General features: G+C 45.2%; 1 protein-coding gene across 2 annotated transcripts in view; it reads left to right on the top strand.

The window, feature by feature from the left end:
* The window catches only part of LOC144672721 (nck-associated protein 1-like), a 101858-nt gene that overhangs the window by 11643 nt on the left and 71394 nt on the right, over positions 1-18821 (top strand). For both annotated transcript variants that reach the window (XR_013574154.1, XM_078534666.1), the window contains exons 3-7: positions 4923-5015; positions 8482-8538; positions 13330-13472; positions 16249-16339; positions 18200-18337. Coding sequence is in view for 1 of the 2 variants with exons in the window: in XM_078534666.1 (XP_078390792.1) it covers positions 4923-5015; positions 8482-8538; positions 13330-13472; positions 16249-16339; positions 18200-18337 (522 nt within the window). In the remaining variant the exon portion in view is untranslated. The remainder of the gene's footprint in view (positions 1-4922; positions 5016-8481; positions 8539-13329; positions 13473-16248; positions 16340-18199; positions 18338-18821) is intronic.

Here is an 18821-nt window from a genome sequence, read left to right as displayed (position 1 = left end):
TCCCCCACACTCTCAGACAGTGCATTCCAGATCCTAACCACTCGATTGCCCCTGTCTCCCCCACACTCTCAGGCAGTGCATTCCAGATCCTAACCACTCGATTGACCCTGTCTCCCCCACACTCTCAGACAGTGCATTCCAGATCCTAACCACTCGATTGACCCTGTCTCCCCCACACTCTCAGACAGTGCATTCCAGATCCTAACCACTCGATTGATCCTGTCTCCACCATACTCTCAGACAGTGCATTCCAGATCCTAACCACTCGATTGACCCTGTCTCCCCCACACTCTCAGGCAGTGCATTCCAGATCCTAACCACTCGATTGACCCTGTCTCCCCCACACTCTCAGGCAGTGCATTCCAGATCCTAACCACTCGATTGACCCTGTCTCCACCACACTCTCAGGCAGTGCATTCCAGATCCTAACCACTCGATTGACCCTGTCTCCACCACACTCTCAGGCAGTGCATTCCAGATCCTAACCACTCGATTGACCGTGATTCCATCACACTGTCAGGCAGTGCATTCCAGATCCTAATCGCTTGCTACGTAAAAAAGTTTTCCTTAACTTAATTTCAAAATGAAAATGTTTTGTTTGCCCTTCCAGCTTTTCCTACATTAGAGTGTTTCCACTATAGTACTTAATTCCAACATATCAAAACTAGCATCTGGTCTAGTCTGAATGCCCAACAGTTCAATTGACCATTCAAGTTTCACAATTGCTCTGTCTCTTCTTGAGATATAACATCATCTTTCTGTGATAACCTGGCATGATTAACCAGAATGGAAGTAACACTCTCCAAACTGGATTGCTCATTTAAAGTTATTCCAGATCTACTCTGTTTAATATCTAAACCATTGTGTCTTAAAGCTCCACAACCCTGACTCCCAAAATTTAAATTCTTCTCTAATCTTATTAATAACACATCTCTCAAATTTCACAGTACTACCCCATAAGAAATCATATGAACGTCCAAACATATGAAATAGGAGCAGAAGTAGGCCATTCGGCCCTTCGAGCCTGCTCCGCCATTCAATAAGATCGTGGCTGATCTGTTGTGTTTCGAATTCCACATTCCCATCAACCCCCTAATAACCTTTGATCCCCTTTGCCTAACAAGAATCTATCTACCTCTGCCTTAAAAATATTCAATGACCCCGCCTTCACTGCCTTCTGAGGCAGAGAGTTCCAAAGTTGCACAACCCTCAAAAATATTCTCCTCACCTCTGTCCTATAAGGGTGACCCCTAATTTGAAAACAGTGCCCCCTAGCTCTGGACTCACAAATAAAAGGAAACATCCTTTCCACGTCCACCTTGTCAAGACCGTTCAGGATCTTATATACTTCAATCAAGTCACCCCTCACTCTTCTAAACTCCAGTGGAAACAAGCCCAGTCTGTCTAACCTATTCTCAATCTAGTAAACCTCCTCTGAACTACTCTCTGTTTCCTATTAGCTAACCAACCCTCTACCCATGCTAATATGTTACTCCTCACCATGTGCTCTTATTTTGCCAAGTAACCTTTGATGTGGCACCTTGTCAACTTCAGGAGATCTAAGGACAGCACATCCACAAGTTCCCCTTTATCCACATGGCTTGTTACTTCCTCAAAGGACTCCAATGAATTAGCCAAACACAATTTCCCTTTCACAAAACCATGTGAACTCTGCCTGATTGCCTAGAGATTTTCAAAGTGCCCCACATAACCTCCCTAATAATAGGTTCCAGCAATTTCCCTAAGGCAGATGGTAAGCGAACTGCCCTGTAGTTTCCTGCTTTCTGTTTCCCCCGCTTTTCTGAGTAGAGGAGTTACATTCACTATTTTCCAATCTGATGGGACCTTTCCAGAATCGAGGGAATTTTGGAAAATTAAAACCAATCTCAGCAGCCACTTCTTTTCAGACCCCAGGATGAAGTCCATCAGGACCTGGGGACTTGTCAGCTTTTAGTTCTAATCATTTTCTCAGTACCCGTCCCCTGGTGATTATAATTGTCTTAAGTCCCTCCCTCCCTTTCACCTCCTGATTCACAATTAGTTGGCCAGTGTCCTTCCCTTAGAGTCTTTCTTTCTCACTGGAATGTATCTTTTCTTAAATGTTTGCCACTGCATCTCTACCAACCTATCCCTTAACCTAATTTCCCAGTTCACTTTAGCCACCCCTGTCTTCATGGCCTCATAATTGCCCTTATTTAAGTTTAAGGCACTAGTCTTAGGTCCACTCCTCTATCCCTCAAACTGATTGTGAAATTCAATGATGATATGATCACTGCTACCTAGGGGCACCTTCACTCTGAGGTCATTAATTAATCCTGTCTCATTGCACATTACCAGATCTAGTATGGCCTGCTTTCTGGTTGGTACTAGAATGTGCTGCTCAAAGAACCCAAAAACACTCAATGAACTCATCATCCATTCTACCTTTGCCAATCTGATTTGTCCAATCTATATGTAGTTTAAGCTCACCCATGATTATTGCCATACTTTTCTCACAAGTCCCCCATTATTTCTTCCTGTATACCCCATCCTACAGTGTAGTTACTGTTAGGGGACCTGTAAACCACTCGCTCTTGGAACTCTCTTCCTCAAAAGGCGGTGGAAGCAGAGTCTTTGAATATTTTTAAGTCAGAGCTAGATAGATTCTTGATTAATAAGGGGGTGAAAGGTCATTGGGGGTCGGCGGGAATGTGGGGTTGAGGTTACAGTCGGATCAGCCATGATCTTATTGAATGGTGGAGCAGGCTCGAGGGGCTGAGTGGCCTCCTCCTGCTCCTAATTTGAGGGGAGACTGAGGAAGGTGAAGTGATCCAGGGTTTGAGGGGAGACTGAGGAAGGTGAAGTGATCCACAGTTTGAGGGGAGACTGAGGAAGGTGAAGTGATCCACAGTTTGAGGGGAGACTGAGGAAGGTGAAGTGATCCACAGTTTGAGGGAAGATTGAGGAAGGTGAAGTGATCCAGTGTTTGAAGGGAGACTGAGGAAGGTGAAGTGATCCAGTGTTTGAGGGGAGACTGAGGAAGGTGAAGTGATCCACAGTTTGAGGGGAGACTGAGGAAGGTGAAGTGATCCACAGTTTGAGGGGAGACTGAGGAAGGTGAAGTGATCCACAGTTTGAGGGGAGACTGAGGAAAGTGAAGTGATCCAGTGTTTGAGAGGAGACTGAGGAAGGTGAAGTGATCCACAGTTTGAGGGGAGGTGGAGGAAGGTGAAGTGATCCACAGTTTGAGGGGAGACTGAGGAAGGTGAAGTGATCCACAATTTGAGGCCTCAGGCAAGAATGAGTTTTCCTTTCAACACAATGAGGTTGGAGCATTTTCAACCTTGGAGAGACAAAGGAGGCAAGTTTCACTGGATCGTTGATCATAGTCGTTGTCTAATTGGTGGATCTCCATTTTCCGAATTAGGCAGCAGGAGACATTCCGTGAATCACAACAGTTTTTTTGTTGAACTATATTTCAGTGCAAATTCCAATTTCCACTCTTCCCTCCTAGATCCTTTCCCTGTCCAGAAGCAAAAACCCCCTCAATTCACTGGGGAAATCACCAAATCGAGAGAGAGAAGACAGGTTATGAGGGAATAGGTTGAAGAGCTGGATGTGAGAGAAGGGCCACCTATGAATTGTCAAGTGATCGGTATTCTCCCCAGGGTTGAGGGAGTGTAGGATGCCTTTGAATACACAAAGCAGGACTCACACAGAAAAGAACATCCTGCATTCATATAGTGCTTTTCATGACCACTGGATGTCTCAAAGCACTTTACATCTAATGAAGTACTTTTTGAGGTGTTGTCTCTGTTGTAATGTAAGAGACACAGAAGCCAATTGTGCTCAGCACGTCCCCACAGACTGCAGTGTGATACTGACCTGATGTCTTTTTTGCGATGTTGGCTGAGGGATAAATATTGGCCAGGACAAGGTGGAGAATTTCCCTTCTCTTCTTCAAGATAGTGCCATGAGGGCTTTTACATCCAACAGAACAGACAGCTGGGGCCTGTTTAACATATCATCTGAGAGACAGTGCAGTGCTCCCTCAGGTGCATTAGTCTTGGTTTTTGGGATCGGACACTAGAGTGGGACTTAAACCCAGAATCTCATGATTCGGAGGCAAGAGTGCTCCAAGCTGAGCCACAGCTGACATGTGACTGCTTGGGATGTGGTGGCCCCTCATTTATTGCCACTCCTGGTTTCCCTGACACCCGAGTTAGTTGGCAGGCTTATTTTCTCCCTCCATCGTTTTCATCCACTTGCCACCTCACTTCTCTGTAATAAAAGTAACTGCACCTAAAAGGTATTTGGGAAGTCCCGGGGATGTGTTAAGGTCTTAGTGGATGGCACACTCTTTCCTTTTCCCTTTGGGGGGGCAATGGCGTAGTGGCATTGTCATTGCACTGTAATCCAGAGACCCAGGGTAATGCTCTGGGGACCTGGGTTCAAGTCCCACCACGGCAAATGGTGAAATTTGAATTCAATACAAATCTGGAATTAAAAGTCTAATGATGACCATGAAACCATTTTCGATTATTGTATAAAACCCATCTGGTTCACTAATGTTTAGGGAAGGAAATCTGCTGTTCTTACCTAGTCTGGCCTACATGTGACTCCAGACCCACTGCAATGTGGTTGAGTCTCAGTTGCCCTTGTCACAGGTCATTTAGGGATGGGCAATAGATACTGGATGCCCACACCCCATGAACGAATAAAAAAAAACGTTTCAGCCGTGTTTACTTGCCCGGCCACCACAGTTCCTCATACTAAAATCTTGTTTTCTGACCCAATGTTCAATAACAAGCTCGAACTGAGTGATTCAGGCCAGCCTCACTGAAACCCCATGTTAGTGAGATTCCTTCACCTGAAACGTCCATTTTTTCCTGTTAATATGCAGAGTCTTGACTCAGTTTAATGTTCCCTTCATTCCCTCACAGAGCCACCTCAGCAACATCCAGAAGGAGAAGTCGGAAATTCTGAAGAACCTGACCAATTTCTACCATTCCTTCGTGGATGTCATGGAATTCCGAGTGAGTCCGCGGCTTAACATCGATGTCATGCACCCGCTCATCACGGGATCTGCCAATTGACTTGTCCTTCAATTTAGCCGCACAGATAAAAGTTTGAATTCAATGAGGACAAGGACATGAAGCTGGTGTAACTGCCGACACTTTCTGCCGACATGTTTATCAGTTGAACTGTAACCAGTATAATCAATTGATTGGTAGAAATGAAAGATGCATTAGCACGTGGATATACATCTTGTGGCGCAGTGGGTAGCGTCCCTGTCTCTGAGCCTGAAGCTCTGGGTTCAAGTCCTGCTCCGGGTTCAAGTCCCACTCCAGGACTTGATGGCCAAGAAAGGCGCGTTCATAAGGTGGCCAAACAGGTTGTGTATCAACTTGTAAATCCTGCCAACATACGTGGCAGGCGGTAAGAGTGAGAGAGATTCCTGGTCAGCCATGTGGTGGAAGGAGATTGGAATCTCTAGCATATCTCCAGACTACAACATGCATGGAAAAGTGCCACAGCAACTCAAACTCCTTGGGGAGCTGGGTGGTCTGTGTGGGGTTCAATCCCTGTTTCAGCTGGGGATTTGGGACCTACCTCCCCGCCCTACCCATGGTGGAGGCTGTGGTGCGAACTGGCCTTTAGGCAGAGAACTGAAGAAGAAGATACTTCCTATTGTTATGATGTATAAACCATAGCATTTTGGCACAATGTTTTGGCATGCTTTGGAGGGGCGGAGGTTAGGTGTGGGGTGGGGGCTTTGGAAAAGTCACTGTGTCACTCGAAGGGCAGGGGGAATGTCTCTGGACGTGGGTAGAGAACATCACTGTCTCTCCATAGTGAGGATGTAAATGTAAACTGATAGTTGGGGGTGGGGGGGTGGTGTTAAAGATCACTGTGACTCCAGGGGAGGGGAGGGGATATTGCTATGTCACTAAGTGAGAGGAGTGGGGGTGTGCGAATGTCTCCAGTGAAAGTGAGACTTGGATTTTTATAGCCCTGTTCGTGGCCACAGGACATCTCAGAGCACATTACAGTCAGTGCACATCTGCTGGGTAGTCACTGATGTAATGTAGGAAAGGTGGCACTCAGTTTGTGTGCAGCAAGCTCCTACAGACAACAGTATGATAATGAGGAAATAACGCGTTTTAGTGATGTTGGTTAAGGGACAATTTTTTGCTGGAGAGTCCCAAGGAGAGTCCTCCGCTTCTTCAAAATAGTGCCATGGGTTCTTTTACATTCAGCTGAGAGGGAGACGAGGCCTTGGCTTAACAGAGAAAACATTGCTCCAACTCTCTAATCTCTGCTGTCAATCTCACGGTGTTTATTTACACGAGGTAAAGGGGTTTCAAGTGCTTTCAGTTTCACCTATTGATAATTTGAAGGGTCTGGATGATTGACACTTTTATTGTCCTGTATGAAAAGGAGCCTTTTTTTAAGCAAGTGGAAAGTCATCAATGAATGACTTTTTTCAAAAAAACTTTTTTTTATACATACTACTTGTCACTATAGGGTTCATTGCTCCTATACAGTGTATAGTGGGCGAATGGACGTGGAAGTGCCGTAGATTGGCATGGGGGGTGGCATGAGGGGTCATGGGTGTGGGGGGAATACCTTGGCTGGGGGTCATGAGGGACCAAAGGGAGTGGGTGGGTGGCGTACCTTGGCATGGGGGAGGGGGGTGGGGGGAGGGGGCATGAAGAAGACTTTTTGAACTTCCCTTTTAAAAGGCCCCTTCATGCAGACTATGGTTCACAACACCTCTGAGGAGCCATGAGCCACGACTCATTGAAAACCTGGCCCGATTCCATGAAAATTGTGGAGGACTCGGACATGCCTATCCCCACAATGGAGCCAGCCAGGTCAGGAGTGCAGGACGCGGGCCTATAACCCAAACATGCCCGCACCCTTTAAAGGCCCTGTTAAAAAATTGGAAACCCCAGGAATGGGGTTGGGAATCTCGGAATCAGGTCCCAGCTGCCACTTTTAAAGGGCTCCCGAGTCATCCCAATTCAGTGAACATCCAGGCCGAAATTCCTCCTCATCTCCATCTTAACTGGGAGACCACTTATTCTAAAATGTTGTCCCTTAGTTTAGATTCCCCAATATGAGAAACATCCTCTCAGCATCCACCCTCTCGAGTCCCCTCAGAATCTTACATGTTTCAATAAGATCACCTCTCATTCTCCTAAACTCCAGTGAGTTTCAGCTCAACCCGTTCAACCATTTCTCATAAGGCAACCCCTTCATTCCAGGAATCAGCCTAGTGAACCTTCTCTGTTTCCTGTTAGTGAGCCAATCCTCTATGCACGCTAATATATCACCCCCAACACCAAGAGCTCTTGTGCAGTAACTTCTTATGTGGCACCTTATTGAATGCCTTTTGGGAATACAAATACAGAACAACTACTGGTTCCCCTTTACCCACCCAACTTGTTACACCCTCAAAGAACTCTACTAGTGTTATCAACCACGATTCCCCTTTCACAAAACCATGTTGACTCTGCCTGACTATATTATGATTTTCTAAATGCCCTGCTACTACTTCCTTACTAATGGATTCCAGCAATTTCCCAATGACGGATGTTAGGCTAACTGACCTATAGTTTCCTGCTTTCTGTCTCCCTCCTTTCTCGATGAGGGGTGTTACATTTGCAGTTTTCCAAACCACTGGGACCTTTCCAGAATCCAGGTATTTTTGGAAGATTGCAACCAACACATCTGCTGCCACTTTTTTTAAGACCCAAGGATGCAGGCCATCTGGTCCAGGGGACTTGTCAACCTTTAGTCCCATTCTGAAAAAAGACACCCGCTGCTCACCAATCAGCACCTTCCCTTGTGTTGACATTACTTTTAGGTTTTTTTAACCTCACTGCCCGATGCCTTGAACTCCGACAGGTCTGCTCCCCTTACCTCCAAGCTTTTTAAAGGAAGAAAGAGTCATGAAGGGCATTATATAAATCTTTCTATATGCTGCGCAACACTGCATTCCAGACCAATAGTGCTAAGCAGCTGAATCCCTTTTAACTTGACCTTCAAGCCTTGTTTCTCCTGGCCTTTAATTCTGTTTTTTTCCTTTATTCTTTCATGGGATGTGGGTGTCTCTGGCAAGGCCAGCATTTGTTGCCCATCCCTAATTACCCTTGAACTGAGTGGCTTGCTCAGCCATTTCAGAGCCAACCACATTGCTGTGGGTCTGGAGTCACATGTAGGCCAGACCAGGTAAGGATGGCAGATTTCCTTCTCTAAAGGGGCATTAGTGAACCAGATGGGTTTTTACAACAATCGATGATAGTTTCATGGTCACCATTACTGAGACTAGCTTTATATTCCAGATTTTATTAATTGGATTTAAATTCTACCAGCTGCCATAGTGGGATTTGAACCCATATCCCCAGAGCATTAGCCTGGGCTATGAGCTCATTGACATTACCATTATGCCACCACCTCCCCTATACTGAAGGTTCTTCTGCTTGTGTTTTACAGGAGAATGTGAATGAGTTACTGACTTCAATGGATAATTATCAAATGTACCTGGACATAGTAAGTATCTTATACAGGACTGGATATAGTAAGTATCTGTAAGACAGAAAACAGAGAAGAATAGTGATAAAGGCTAACTATTCAGAGTGGCAGACAGCAGGTAGCAGGGTCTCACAAGGATGGTGCTGGGACCATTATTATTTACAATTTCTATCAATGAATTACACTTTGGAATTTGTGGATACAGCCTTTTTTTGGATGTGGGGGTTGATGGTCAATGCTGAAGAGGAGCACAAGAATTTATAAGACAGCATTAGTAAAACCTGCATAATGCCAATTACCAGGGGGCACAGATTGAAGGTGATTGGTAGAAGGATTAGAGGAGACATGAGGAAAATCGTTTTCACCCAGAGGGCGGTGGGTGTCTGGAATTCACTGCCAAAGTTGGTGATTGAAACTGAAACGCTCAACTCATTTAAAAGGCACCTGGATCTGCATCTGAAGTGCTGTAACCTGCAGGGCTACGGACCAGATGCTGGAAATTGGGATTAAAGATGAGCGGCTAGTTTCTTTTTTCTCTTTTTTGGCCAACGCAGACATGGTGGGCTGAATGGCCTCTTTCTGCACTGTAACTTTTCTATGGTTCCATGGGCCGAATGAATTTCAATACAAATAAACAGGAGGTGTTAGATTTTAGTAAGAAAAATAAGGAGTTGCATATTAGAAAATAAGAATCTGAATGGACAAATGAGCAAAGGGATATAGGAGTGCAAATAGACAAATTATGAAAAGGCAGATTAATGGAGCTATTAAAAAATAATCAAACCAAGCACTAGTGTTCTCTTCCAGAAATCCTGTTGGTGAAGGATAGAACTGGAGACAATTTTTACACACTTTTATTTACAGAGATGCACATTACAAGCATACGCCTCCTAACCAAATAACCACAATTTTAGCCTGTGTAGATTTATAGGGGGCTCAGGTGAATGCCCACTACCTGCATTCATTTAAACACAATTAAAATACAATTAATAGATTCTCTTCTCTCTTTTTAAATAAAGATTCGAGTTAATATGGACAACCAAAATTTCAAAACAAATAAATCAAAAACCTTCATATTCTGTACAAAGCATTACATTGTGAGATGCCACTCCACTAGCACCCCTCACAATTTCTTCATGCATACACTTCTCTTTGTAAAACAATCAGACAGTTGATAACTTGCATCTACCCTCTTAATTTGAGATTTTCTTTCTCTCCACTTTTTTCAAGCCAGCAAGCTCAATCCATTACCTTTTCTCAATCTCACTTTTTGTACAGTGTATATTATCCCACAATGAATGATTATTTACTCAACATTCAATGGGTATACAATCTTCGGAATGTCCCTTATACAGAATCTCAGTTCAAATATTTGACAAATAGAATCCCACAGCCACTGCCTCCACAAGAGCCAGTATTTCAGCAGACAAAGTACTTTTAACAACCCCTTTTATTTTGTTACCTCAGACATGCCCCCTGCCTCCCTCAGTAAATCTCCATTTTGTTACCTCAGACATGCCCCCTGCCTCCCTCAGTAAATCCTCATTTTGGTCCCTGAACAGCTCCAGCTTCCTCTGAAAACCCTTTCACTGTTAAGATGCCTTTAGAAGGCCTTTGAATTCTCTTTTATGTCGGCCACCAATCTATTCTTGTACTGTCTCTCTTCCCCTCTTACTTCCTTTTTCACTTTTCAGTATGTTTTATATTCAGCCTGATTCTCTTATGTATTATTAACCTGTTATTTACCCTTTCTCTGCTTCCTCCTACTCTAACTCTGTCATCATCTAGGGAGTTGTGTCTTTGTTTATCTTCCCTTTCCCCCTCATTTGAATGGACCTAGATTGTGAACCATCTCTCCTTTAAATACCGTCTATTGCTCCATTACAGAGTCACCTGTCGGCCTTTAATTCCCATTTATCCAGGCCGGATCCCTTCTCAATTCACTGACATTAGCCCTCCTCCCATTCAGTATTTTTATTGTCGATTGCTTATTGCCCTTCTTCATAACTAACCTAAGCCTTCCGACACTGATCATATTTCCTGAGAGGCTCCCCAACTGTGACATCCTCCACTTGACTCACTACGCTCCTCAGAACCAGACCCACAATGCCCCTTCCTCATTGGACAAGAAACATGTTCATCAAGAAAATTCTCCTGAATGCGTTTCATAGAAACATAGAAACTAGGAGCAGGAGTAGGCCATTCGGCCCTTCGAGCCTGCTCCGCCATTCATTATGATCATGGCTGATCATCCAACTCAATAGCCTGCTCCCGCTTTCTCCCCGTATCCTTTGATCCCTTTCGCCCCAAGAGCTATATCTAACTCCTTCTTAAAAACATACAATGTTTTGATCTCAACTATTGTCTGTGGTAGCGAATTCCACAGGCTCACCACTCTCTGGGTGAAGAAATTTCTCCTCATCTCAGTCCTAAATGGTCTACCCCATATCCTCACACTGTGACCCCTGGTTATGGACTCCCCCACCATCGGGAACATCCTTCCTGCATCTACCCTGTCTAGTCCTGTTAGAATTGCATAGGTTTCTATGAGATCCCCCTCATTCTTCTGAACTCCAGCGAATATAATCCTAATCGACTCAATCTCTCCTCATATGTCAGTCCCTCCATCCCAGGAATCAGTCTGGTAAACCTTCGCTGCACTCCCTCTATAGCAAGTACATCCTTCCTCAGATAAGGAGACCAAAACTGCACACAATATTCCAGGTGTGGTCTCACCAAGGCCCTGTACAATTGCAGCAAGACATCCCTGTTCCTGTACTCGAATCCTCTGGCTATGAAGGCCAATATACCATTTGCCTTCTTTACTGCCTGCTGCACCTGCATGCTTACCTTCAGCGACTGGTGTACAAGGACACCCAGGTCTCGTTGCACATTCCCCTCTCTCAATTTATAGCCATTCAGATAATCATCTGCCTTCCTGTTTTTGCTACCAAAGTGGATAACCTCACATTTATCCACATTATACTGCACCTGCTATGCATTTGCCCACTCACTCAGCTTGTCCAAATCACACTGAAGCATCTCTGCATCCTCCTCACAGCTCACCCTCCCACCCAGCTTTGTGTCATCTGCAAATTTGGAGATATTACATTTAGTTCCCTTGTCTAAATCATTAATATATATTGTGAATAGCTGGGGTCCCAGCACCGATCCCTGCGGTACCCCACTAGTCACTGCCTGCCATTCGGAAAAAGACCCGTTTATTCTTACTCTTTGTTTCCTGTCTGCCAACCAGTTTTCTATCCATCTCAATACACTACCCCCAATCCCATGCGCTTTAATTTTACACGCCAATCTCTTATGTGGGACTTTGTCGAAAGCCTTCTGAAAATCCAAATAAACCACATCCACTGGCTCCCCCTCATCAACTCTACTAGTTACATCCTCGAAAAATTCCAGTAGATTTGTCAAGCATGATTTCCCTTCAGAAATTCCCCTTCTCTCTGCCCTTAACACAATCACCGCTCGATTCAATGGTGCAGTTGGTGGTGTCAGAAAAGACAGTCCCATATTACTCCTGTTGTAGTCCAGTGGTATTGACCTGAAAGGTGTACTGGAGCCAACAGAAAACCGGCTTAGTGCACTCCAAGTCAATAAGAGTGACCACCTCCTTTCCATTCATCTTCATTATTTCTAGGGAGGATAAGCAGCCTCCAGGTAACTCAAGCTGTACTATTGCCTGTGGCTGGTTTGGGCAGTGTGTTCTACATAGCCCCACTCATCATACTGGCCACTTTTTGCTCACATCCTGTTTGCCCCCCCAAGATTTGCAGTTATCTGGGCAACACAGACCTTCATCACTCTTAGGCATCCCCTGCCCCCATAGATTTTTAAGATCTAGTCCCATTCTTTGGGTTCAGGAGTCACCTAGGGTTGTGAGGCCTGCAGAAAAGTGAGGATATGACTAATTCCTCAGCAGTGAGTTGTCTTTTCACCAGCAATGATCAACCCTTGAGCATTGGCTAGGTCTTCTTGAGCTATCCACTTCCTGATCCACAGTGGGCACGCAAGCATGTATACATACATATTCGTACACATGCATGCGCGCACTTACACACACGCACTTACACACATGCACTCGCCCACATGCACGCACTCGCCCACATGCACGCACTCACCCACATGCACTCGCCCACTCACACACACACACACACACACATATACAATCACGCATGCACACTCACTCACACACACATGCACACACCCACGCACTCGCACACAGCGCACACACACTCACACTTACACACACACAAAGACAGACGCACACGCACACACAAGCACACATGTGCACTCACACACATGCACACACGAGCAGTCACACACATGCACGCACGAGCAGTCACGTGCACACACGAGCAGTCACGTGCACACACGAGCAGTCACGTGCACACACGAGCAGTCACAGGCACACACGGGCACTCACAGGCACACACGAGCACTCTCACACATGCACACGTGCACGCACACACATGCACACGCACCCACACACACACGCACACACAGACAGGCACACGCACACTGTACAGATGCCTATACTCTTGTAGACAATAACACAAATATGGTAACACACATTGGCCATGTGTTCATACAATTTTCCTTTGTCCTTTTAACAGATCTCCCAGTTGCTGCAGTTTATATTCATAACAGTCTTATAACCTGTTGACAAATGAACTCATTTTGAAAGCAGGCCAAATGCAAACAAGGAAACAACTGTTTCAGACTGTGCAACTGAAGTTGATAAAGAGACAAAAATAACCTATAATTTACAAAAGATGGTTTCACTTCCAGAATGTGAACTATGATCTGACCAAGGGCTACCTCGACTTGATAGTCACCTACACGTCTCTGTTCCTCCTGGTGTCTCGAATTGATGACCGCAAGGTCCTGCTCGGCATGTACAACTGCGCCTATGAAATGTCCAATGGATCAAGGTAATGCAGTTAGTTACTAGCAGAGGGAACTTGCTGCCCCTGTGACATTCTGTATGCAGGGTGAGAGTCGCTCAGCTGTGAATGGGTGTGGGGAATGGAACTGTCGCTGTTTAACCAATGGGTGTGGCAAATGCAGCTTGGAGGTTGCTGGGGGGGGCATGGGGAGATTATAATAATCATGAAATTGTAACGGTGCACACTGTCCCCAAGTGCAAAACGATTGCTTCTTCTTGCAAGACAATTCCATTCCAGCGAGGGACAATTTCACACACATTCTCAACCCATATTCTTCCATGCGAACCATTCAACCCACATTGTCCATGCAAACAAATTCTTACCCCACAGTACACCATGCCAGCCATTCTTAACTGTAGTCTCCCCCTCTAACCCAGTCTAGACCTATAGTCTCCCACTCCAACTCATTGTAATCCCACAGTCTCATACACTAATCCATTCCAATCCCACACACTTCTGGCTGCTCTCCCACATTCTACTCTCTGTAAACTTCAGGTCATCCAAAACTCAGCTGCCCATGTCCTAACTCACACCAAGTCCCGTTCCCCTGAGCTACATTGGCTCCCGGTCAAGCAACGTCTTGGTTTTAAAATTCTCCTCCTTATTTTCAAATCCCTCCATGGCCTCGCCCCTCCCTTATCTCCCCCGGTCCCACAACCCTCTGAGGTATCTGCACTCATTTAATTCCAGCTTCTTGTGCGTTCCCGATTTTAATCGCTCCACCAGTGGCGGCCGTGCCTTCAGCTGCCTGGGCCCCAAGCTCTGGAATTCCCTCCCTACACCCCTCCACCTCACTTTCCTCCTTAATGATGCTCTTTAAAACAGATCTTTTTGACCAAGTTTTTGGTCATATAAATAGAAAAGAATATCATTGAAATTTTCAGCACAGAAAGAGGCCATTCAGCCCATTGTGTCCATGCTAGCCAACCAGTAACCATCCAGCCTAATCCCACTTTCCAACTCTTGGTCAGTAGCCTGTATGTCAAGTGCCTGTCCAAATACTGTTTAAATGTGATTAGGGTCTCTGGCTCTACCACCCTTCCAGGCTGTGAGTTCCAGATCCCCAATGCCCTCTGGGTGACAAAATATTCCCCTTGAATCCCCTCTAAACCTCCTACCTCACCCTAAATCTATGCCCCCTGATTATCCCTAAACCAAGGGGAATAACTCCTTTCTATCCACTCTACCTCGACCCCTCATATTTTATACACTTCAGTGAGGTCTCCCCTCAGCCTCCTCTGTTCCAAAGAAAACAACCCCAGCTGATCCAATCTTTCCTCATAATTAAAATTCCCCAGTCCAGGCAACATCCTGGAAAATCTCCTCTGTACCCTCTCCAGTGCAATCACATCTTTCCTATAGTGCGGTGACCAGAACTGTACACAGTGCTCTAGCTGTGGCCTAACTGGTGTTTTATACAGTTCCAGCATTACCTCCCAGCACTTATAGTCTAGACCTCTGCTAATAAAGGCAAGTATCCCGTGTGTCTTCTTGAAGACGGTATCTACCTGCCCAGAATCATAAGAATAACCTGTGTGTGGAGGCAGACCCATCAACCATTACCCTTCCCAAAGATCAGTGGACACACTCCAAGGTCCCTCTGTTCCTCTACACTTCTCAGTATCCTACTATTTAGTGTGGATTCCCTTTCCTTGTTAGCCTTCCCCAAATGTATTACCTCACCTCACACTTCTCTGGATTGAACTCCATTTGCCACTCTTCTACCCAGCTGACCAGTCCATCGATATCTTCCTGCAGTCCACAGCTTCCTTCTTCATTATCAACCACACGGCTAATATTTGTATCATCTGTAAACCTCTTAATCATATCCCCTACATTCCAGTCCAAATCATTGATATACACCACAAAAAGCAAGGGACCTCATACTGAGCCGTGTGGAACCCCACTGGGAACAGTCTTCCAGTCACACAAACACCATCGACCTTTACCCTTTGCTTCCTGCCTTGGGGTCAATTTTGGATCCAACTTGCCACTTTGCCTTGGGTCCCACAGGCTTTTACTTTTGTGTCCAGCCTGCCAGGTGGGAACTTATCAAAAGCCTTGTTAAAATCCATATCAACTACATCAATGCATGACCCTCATCGACCCTCCTTATTACCTCCACAAAAAAATCCAATCATGTTAATCAAACATGACTTTCCCTTAACAAATCCGTGCTGACTGTCTTTGATTAATCTGTGTTTCTAAATGAAGGTTTATCCTGTTCCTCAGAATGTTTTCCAACAATTTTCCCACCAACGAGGTTAGGCTGAGTTTGTGAAAGAAAAACGGAAAACGCTGGAGGTATTCAACAAGCTTGGCGGCATCTGTGAAGAGAGAATCGGAATTAATGGGGAGGAATTTTACGGCCCTGTCACAGCAGGGAGGGGACAGTAAAATATGGTGAGCCGTTCAGAAGTCCATTGGCTTCAGCGGGATTGGAAATCCAACTGGCGGGAGAGGGCCGTAAAATTCCACCCAAGATTTCAGGTCAAGGACCTTTCATTTGAATTTCTCTCTCCACCAGATGCCATCAGAGCATTCCCAGCATTTTTAGTTATTATTTCAGATTTCCAGTATCCAGTATTTTGCTTTTGCACCTGACCTGCTATCTCCTCCTGTAACTCCGTGCCATATTTTCCAAAGCGCCTAGGGCTGCTTTATTACGTTAAAGGCGCTATATAAATATAAGCTGTTGCTGTTGATCCATATAATTGTCGCCAATTCGGCCGTATAACTGCCCATCTCTTTTTTCAATTAGTGATTCTAGTTTTCCAAAACTTGCGCAGATGTTACTGGACTATGACCATCCATTGAAGAAGCTAACAGAGGAGTTTACACCTCATTGGAAGGTAGGCATTCTCCCCTTCTAAACCATGTTATGGGTTGTTGAGTTTTCCACTTGCTTCCCTGACTTTTGCTCCCAGGTTTCGGGGGGAATTGGCCGATCCAGCGCAAAAGATTTGGGGAATTCTGCCGAAAAATCGCTTGCCTCTGTGTTTTCAGCAGTCTCTCTGCTGTTTAAAGTTTCAATTTGCCCCAGGTCGGGTCCCACTCGCAGAAGTGGCCATGTCCCCAAGTCAAAATTGTCTCACTGATTCGGGGAGGTTCTACAAACTTTACTTGGTTTTCTTTGACAGGCAGCCACTAATAGGCACTTTGTGAAAGTTCTGCTTTTGCCATGAAATGTTTCATTTATGGAGAAACTGACTAGTATGCACCAATGAAACCATTAAATGGTTCACTATTCTTTTCCAGGCACTTACAGTAAATTTAAATTTGGTTACTTCCAGGTGGAGGGAGTAACCTGATTAAAAATGCAGATTTTTGGTCCTAAACTCTTTTAATTAAGCTACACCAGTGTTATAATCCAGAAATCCACATGGTGTGGTATAGAACTCAAGCCAAACTTTACATACTTCCATAAGCATTTATTTACAGCTTTCAACGTTACAAGCATGCACCTCCTAACCCAACAAACACTGTTTGTTTGTGTCTATTTATAGGCGCATGAATGAATCCCAGTTAATGTCCACTGCCTGCATATAATTAGTATACAATTAATATACAATTAACAGCTTTCTTTCTCTCTTTCAATATGCATTAGAGTTTATATATACAAACAAAGCTACAACACAGATAAGAGAATAGCCTCCTTATTCTGTACAAAGCATTACATTGTAAGGCACAGCTCCTCTAGGACTGCTAACAATCTCCTCATACGTGAAGTTATTTTTGTAAAACTATCAGACATTTGCATCCACCCATTTCATTTTAGAGATTTTCTTTCTCTTCAGCATTCATTTCAAGTCAGCAAGGCTTGAACTTTCAGGGAAAAAAACCTCCTTTTTACCTTAGACCCAATAAAAGTGTCAATCATCCCAGACCCTTTAAAGTATCAATAGCAGAAACTGTAAGCGCTTGAAACCTCATAATCTTGTATAAATAAACATTGTGCAATTGACAGCATAGATCAGAGATCTGGAGCTGTCAATCAAGCAATGTTTTCCCTGGGACTCAGGTGTTTCAACAGTCTAATGGATGTCTGGGTTCTCAGCCAAGCCTCATTATGCATTCTTGGCTGAGAAAGGGCCTTTGTGTTTTTATTTTAACTGGGGCAAAATCTCACTGCACTGAGGCGGGACCTTTGAAATGGCACCTGCAGCCCCTTTGGCCCCTTTCCCGGGCCCGACTGCAATCACTACTTCCACCCCCCACCCCCACCAACACCCAGCAATGACAGACCCTGTCACTTTCCCCCCGAGGGTGGTGGACCGAGCCGGGAACTTTCCCAGCTCCCGCTACCGGCCTCGAGGATGAAAATCCAGACCATAATAAGCAAGTGAAAAAGGGGAGGGTGGGATAAAGAACACAAGGATAGGTAATTAGGAAAATAAACTTGCCTAGCAAACATAAGCAGGATGCTTAATATACCTGATTAAGGTGTAATCCCGCCAGTAAACATCCATTGGGATCATCCTTTGAGTCTTTAAGTGATTTGAGAAACAAACAACCATTTGCTGCCGATGGTGTGACAAGATATTTTCAGAGCCACAGGCAAGGAACCTGACTGGAAGTTCTTGTTTTGTGATATTCTCCCTCCGCAGTCTCTGATTCTCTGCTCAAATATTATACATCCACACGTTGACTGATGACAAAATGACTCCGAGATTTGCGGTTGAATCATTGACACTGTGGAATTGCTATTGTAGCTCATCGCTGATGCTCTCCTCTCACTGCAAGCCCTCTTCCCAAGGAGGAACTTAAAGGCCGAGGAATGGCGGAGTGCTCATCTGCTCAGTGTGATCAGTGTGCCAGTCACCATGCTCAATCCTGCTATCTCCGACACCGTAAGCACAATTATTTATTCATTCCAGCACGTTTTCCAACCGGACTCTTTGTTCGCCAAAGTACATGAGAATTTGCTTCAACAGAAAAAGTCCAAAAGGCCTTTGTAGCCGCTGTTTTTGTTGCATATATAATTGTTGCCTCTCAACTTTCCTTCCCACCATTTTCTTTGATCCCCTGTTTCTTCAGAACCACATCGAATTGACAGTTGGATCCACTTATATTACCTGCTTCACGCGGGGACTCCCTTAATAAACTTCGCGTGATGCATATTAACCTATGTCCTCATAAGTCATACTAAGGACCCTGATACCTGTCACGCCGGGCCCTGGCGCCTGTCACGCCGGGCCCTGGCGCCTGTCACGCCGAGCCCTGGCGCCTGTCACGCCGGGCCCTGGCGCCTGTCACGCCGGGCCCTGGCGCCTGTCACGCCGAGCCCTGGCGCCTGTCACGCCGGGCCCTGGCGCCTGTCACGCCGGGCCCTGG

Source organism: Cetorhinus maximus, chromosome X (assembly GCF_964194155.1).
Source record: "Cetorhinus maximus chromosome X, sCetMax3.hap1.1, whole genome shotgun sequence".
NCBI lineage: Eukaryota > Metazoa > Chordata > Chondrichthyes > Lamniformes > Cetorhinidae > Cetorhinus > Cetorhinus maximus.
This window is presented reverse-complemented; position numbering and strand designations above follow the sequence as displayed.